Consider the following 5,867-nt stretch of genomic DNA (forward strand, 5'->3'; position numbering starts at 1 on the left):
CAAACTTTAATATTTTATTTATATATCATTTGAAGCTGAACAAACAGGTGTTCAAAAGCCAGCTTGCATGCTGTCAGCAAACAGTTCTCTGCCGTATGGCCAAGGATAAGGTGACACCGAGACTCACATGCCAATCAACCATGAAGTAGATGTGCATTTATTAGAGACAAGTTATATGGGGACATCAACACAAGACTAATTTTTTTATATATAATAATTTTTGATAGATATACTTTTATATAACTATATACTACAAAACAAACAAAAAGAAAAAGTATGAAAAAAAGTTTAACAAACTATTTCATTACTACGTTCTTTTTCTCTGTCACATTCATATTTCTTAGAAAAGGATCACAATCACATCTTTCATCCATGATTCTATTTACCTTGGAAATGTTATAGGTACAATTAAATTAAATAATAAAATAAATACAACCCAAGGCATTAAGTGCTCACTCCATAATGCACCGGTACGCTGTACGTATTATGGTAGGTGACCACCATTAGACTTATAGAGATAGAAACAAAACATGAGGTAGAGAATTAGAAGCTTGGGCGACCCGATTTCAATGGAGAAAGCAACTATATTTCTTCTTTTACTTGTTCCACTCAACATTCAAAGCATCTCTTCAGTCGAACTCCACACCATTTCAGATTCAAAATTCTTGACAGAAGGAGACACCTTGGTCTCACCGGCCGGACTTTTAGAACTAGGGTTTTTCCGGCCAGGAAACTCCGATAACAAATACGTCGGTATTTGGTATAAGAAGATCCCTGTTCAAACGGTGGTTTGGGTCGCCAATAGAAACAACCCAATCCCCGGTGACTCTTCAGGCACTCTAAAGATCATCGAAACAGGAAATCTAGTCCTCGTCAACGACACAAACGATGTCGTATGGTCAACCAACATGACGTCATCAGGCACGACCGCAATTGCACAGCTTGACGACTTCGGAAATCTAGTCGTCAGAGATGGAATCATCAAGAACAAGATTCTATGGCAGAGTTTTGATTATCCAACTGATACCCTTCTTCCTGGAATGAAGTTCGGGAGAAACTTCTTGACAGGAAAAGAATGGGGTTTATCATCATGGAAGAGTAATCAAGATCCAGCTCCCGGTGATTACACGTGGACTGTTGACACACGTGGCTACCCTCAGAATCTACTTAGAAATTATGGATCGATCAAGTTCCGGGGTGGACCATGGAATGGTGTAAGGTTCAGTGGTGCTTCTGGGTTTAGTAAGAGTATGATCTTTACAACCGAATATATTATTAACGAAACAGAGGTTGCTTATACTTATTATCTTCAAAACAGTTCTGTGGAATCAAGATTTGCGTTGAATTCATCTGGGCAGTTAGAACGTTATGTGTGGGTAGAAGAAGCTAAAAAATGGCAGCTTATTTTGGCATTACCTAAAGATATATGTGATACATATAACATCTGTAATGCTTATGGAAGTTGTAGTATTTTGACATCACAGACATGTGGGTGTATCGATGAGAAAAGATTCATGCCCAAAAACCAAAAGGGTTGGCAGATAGCAGATTGGTCGGGTGGATGTGTGAGGCGAACACCATTGGATTGTAAAAATGGATCTGATGGATTTGTTAAGTATTCTAGTGTGAAATTGCCTGACACAAAGAGTTCATGGTTTAACATGAGTATGAGTTTGAAAGAATGTGAAGCAAGATGCTTAAAGAATTGTTCTTGTATGGCTTTTGCAAATACAGATATTAGAGGGGATGGAAGTGGTTGTTTGATGTTCTTCAATGAACTTATGGACATTAGAGTATACTCGGAGGGAAATGGAGGTCAGGATCTCTTTATAAGAATGGCTTCCTCGGAATTAGGTAATGACTTTTCACACCATGTAACTTTTTTATTATTATTATGTTTACTACATATATGCAAGTAGATGAGTTTGTTGCCATGTTAGTATATATGATGTGTCGAGCAAGTTATCGAAGACTTATTAGATTCCTAAATGAATAAAAGGTATTACAGAAGGGGTGAAAAAAGGCTCAACTTCAAACAGACATAGCTTTTAATTCTATAGGAGTTATGAGCGTAACTTTATATGGACTTAAACCTCTCAATGGGCCCGATGTGGCTCAAATTTTGAATTTGCCCGAAAATTTTGGATTATTTCTCATGTTAAATTATTATGTTTTAGTTGTAAGATCACATGATTCCCATGATTTTCTTCAAATGATCATGTTATTGACAAGCTTTTTTTGTAAGTAAATTTTCACGGATTTTGATTTTAAAAAATTTGGGAATATAACTGCCAATGTTTAGATCCACCTAATATAAAAGGTTCAATGTAATCCTTTAAAAGAATCTTGGAATTAATAGTCTATGTTTTTTGTATCCCTAAACACTTTTCTTGTTGCTTACTTTCGTTCAATGTCATTATGTACAGTTGCTCAAAATGTTCTTGAAAAGAAGGGAAGATCAAAAATGAAAATAATCATACCAGCAATTTTTTTGGGGGTTGTGATAGGCTTGAGTGCTACATGGTTCTGGTATATATGCAGAAAAAGGCACCATCCACAACCAAAGAGGGAAGGTAAGAATATTGCATAATTTATAGAGAAAATTAAAATGGTGGGAACTCAATAGAGATAAGAAAAGTAGAGTAATATGAATTCTTTAAGTAGATTCTTGTAATTGTAATGAACAGGGGAATATTCTCATGGTGGAGAAAGCCAAAGTGAAGGAATGGAGCTACCATTGTTTACTTTTTCTATAATAGCTAAAGCTACTGATAGTTTTTCACCTGAAAATAAACTTGGAGAAGGTGGATTTGGACCGGTTTATAAGGTAATCGTATATAAAAAAGACATGAATGAAAGTCGCCTTAGGGGGTTTGTATTGTTTTTAACAGGGCAAAATGGTAATTTCCAGGGTATACTAGAAGAAGGACAAGAAATTGCTGTTAAGCGTCTCTCCAAGACTTCAAGTCAAGGACTTGATGAATTCAAAAATGAAGTCATTTGCATTTCAAAACTTCAGCATCGAAATCTTGTTAGACTACTCGGATGCAGCATAGATGGAAATGAAAAGTTGTTGGTTTATGAATACATGCCAAACAGAAGCTTAGACTGGTTTATATTTGGTTAGAATTACATAACTGCCATTGATCAATTCACAATTACGAAAATCCCCATCTGATAGAAACTAAATGTTGGACACAGATAAAACACGAAGCGGATTACTTGATTGGACAACACGTTTCAACATCATCAAAGGAATTGCTCGAGGACTTCTTTATCTCCATCAAGATTCGCGATTAAGAATCATCCATAGAGATCTTAAAGCTAGCAATATTTTACTTGATTTGGACATGAACCCTAAGATATCAGATTTTGGCATTGCTAGAAGCTTCGGAGGAAATGAGACTCAAGCAAACACCGAGAGAGTCGTGGGCACATAGTAAGCAAGCTACATAAATCCAAATTTACATCCACTTATTTTTCATAAGTTTGTTTTTTAATTTTATAATCATTTTGTTGCGTTTAGTGGTTACATGTCCCCAGAGTATGCACTAGATGGTATTTTCTCAATAAAATCGGATGTATTTAGCTTCGGTGTTTTGGTGCTTGAGATTGTGAGCGGGAAGAGGAATAGGGGATTCGTTCATCCTGAGCATGACAATAACCTCATCGGACATGTACGTTAACCGGCCATAAATTACTCATTTGATTTGGATTTTGTATCTTTATGTCAGTCACACAGTGGACCATAGTGTACCTGATTTACATCTGACATGATGTTTACTGGTTGGTGGAACCTTAAGGGAGTGTTTGGTTGTGGAAAATTGTTTTTATTTTTCTAGAAAACATTTTCCAAAAATAGAGTTTGAGTTTTCATTTTTTGTTTTTAATGAAAACTTTAGAAAACACGTTTGGTTGAAACCAATAGAGTTTCATTTTCCGTTTTAAAAATTTGGAAAACTTTGGAAAAATGTAAAAGTCATTTTTCTAATTTACACACAATTGGAAAAACGGAAAATTTTCATTTTCTTGGAAAATTTATGAAAACTAAATCAACCAAAGGCATTTTCAAAATTTTCATTTTCATTTTAATTTTATTTTGAAAAAACTGAAAAAAAAAGTTACAACCAAACGCATCTAACCATTTTGCAGAATATCTTATAGTCATCTACTCTAGTATCTAATAATTATTTTCACATATCATATTTAGGCATGGAGAATGCATAATGAAGGAAGGACAATGGAACTCATTGATACAACTTTCTCCAAATCAAGCGATCCATGTGAAGTTTTAAGATCAGTTGAAGTGGGATTGTTATGTGTGCAACAAAGTCCAGATGATAGGCCAGAAATGTCGTCTGTTGTTCTAATGTTGGGCAATGAGGGAGCAATGCTGAAACCTAAGCAACCAGCATTTTTCACGGAAAGGAACTTTCTTGGGCCGGATTTTTCTTCAAGTACTTACCCAACAAGTTCAACTAATGATGTAACTGTTACAGAGGTAGTTGCTCGATAGAAAGAATCAGTAGATCAAATTAGGCTATCATATATTAGGGTTTATGAATCGTATGAAAATTTCAGATACAGAGAGAATGATCAGTCGAGTAACAACCTAAATTCTTTTATTGTTTTCGTGTTTTCCGATCGCACATCAAAATTCATACCCCAAATTTTATGGAAAAATAAACGAAAGGATAAATAAACCTGAGGAATAGCTTCTCTCTCTATATTGATGAACTATGTGTAAAACCCGTGTATCGTATGGGTTGATTAAATAAAAATAAAATATTAAAATGTAAATAATAAGTATTTTTTAAAATAAAATTTTGAAATAAGAAATGAAGAAACATATTAATTGTGATTTATTATAATATTTATTACTTTTGATACTTTACCTATATAAATATAAGATTATGTGACTTTTTAATTTTAAAAATTGAAAAAAACCATAAATTGAGATGTCGATATTATTTATTTAAAAAATATCACAAAATAACAAGTGTCAAAACTCATTAGAGATTGACTTTTGGCAAAAAAAACATTCATTTATTAAAGATGATTATTCTCCATATTGTGCGTTCCAGTAGAATCTTCCAAGAAGGGAGACGGAGCAATGAAATTAATGGACGGATCAAAAATTAACTGAATCCGGTTTGATTTATTTTTTCATCTCTCCTTTCTCTCTTTTCAATTTTCATGAAAATAGTTATCTTCGGCTTCTTCATACTTTTTTTTTTTACCAATTTTATATTTTTTTTATGGAGAGTTGTCTTGCCCAATGAGAAGAGAAGGGAGAACATGGAAACCATTCCCCTAACGAACTTACCCCGAATCCTAAACCGCACCCAGGATTTGTTGTTCTTGAGTGCGATTTCGGCCACCAATCATTTTCCTCGCAGTACACCATGAGGTCTAAATGTACTGTTTTTCGGCCTCTCTTTTCACTTTTTGCTTTTTGTCCCGTTACTATTCACCCACATTGCACCTTTTTTATTTTTTCTTTTTTTTTTGAAACATTTTATTATAATTTTTAATTTTTATCCCTAAACAATAGTTTTTACCAAAAGTTGTTAAAATCTTGATTTTGATTTTACGATCTTACGATTTTAAGATCATATAAGTGAAAAACGATCGCGGTCACACTACAATCCCGATCTCACCTCTTTAGGTTTATTATATACCTGAGTATCAAAAATTCATTTATTCAATTTAAAATCGATCATCAAAAGTTGCAAAAAGTATTTAAAAAGCATTACAATTTTATCAATTCATCTCAAGTTAAGCACTATGTCTGGTACTAAGTTTAGTTTAACATAATACATTGTTTATATTAGAGGGTACGTAATTATATTAGGATCGTGTAATCT

The 5,867-nt window shown here is 33.8% G+C and overlaps 1 protein-coding gene across 1 annotated transcript; it reads left to right on the forward strand.

Moving 5' to 3' along the window:
- Positions 1–465: 465 nt before the first annotated feature.
- On the forward strand, positions 466–4,625 carry LOC145125209 (G-type lectin S-receptor-like serine/threonine-protein kinase At4g27290). Its single transcript, XM_079060704.1, has 7 exons — positions 466–1,854; positions 2,427–2,573; positions 2,688–2,827; positions 2,912–3,122; positions 3,202–3,439; positions 3,527–3,677; positions 4,211–4,625. The coding sequence occupies exons 1-7, from the start codon at positions 570–572 to the stop codon at positions 4,514–4,516; spliced, it is 2,478 nt and encodes an 825-aa protein (XP_078916830.1). The 5' UTR covers positions 466–569; the 3' UTR covers positions 4,517–4,625.
- Positions 4,626–5,867: the final 1,242 nt, after the last annotated feature.

This window comes from Lactuca virosa, chromosome 7, assembly GCF_052849685.1.
Source record: "Lactuca virosa cultivar CGN04683 chromosome 7, Lactuca_virosa_CGN04683_v6, whole genome shotgun sequence".
Classification (NCBI taxonomy): Eukaryota; Viridiplantae; Streptophyta; class Magnoliopsida; order Asterales; family Asteraceae; genus Lactuca; species Lactuca virosa.

Bases quoted from the DNA above. Each gene is read 5' to 3' on its own strand.
- LOC145125209 (XM_079060704.1), top strand. From the start codon at position 570: ATGGAGAAAGCAACTATATTTCTTCTTTTACTTGTTCCACTCAACATT. The intron at 2,574-2,687 runs GTAAGAATATTG...TGTAATGAACAG, and splicing joins TCCACAACCAAAGAGGGAAG to GGGAATATTCTCATGGTGGA. The intron at 3,678-4,210 runs GTACGTTAACCG...TATCATATTTAG, and splicing joins ACAATAACCTCATCGGACAT to GCATGGAGAATGCATAATGA.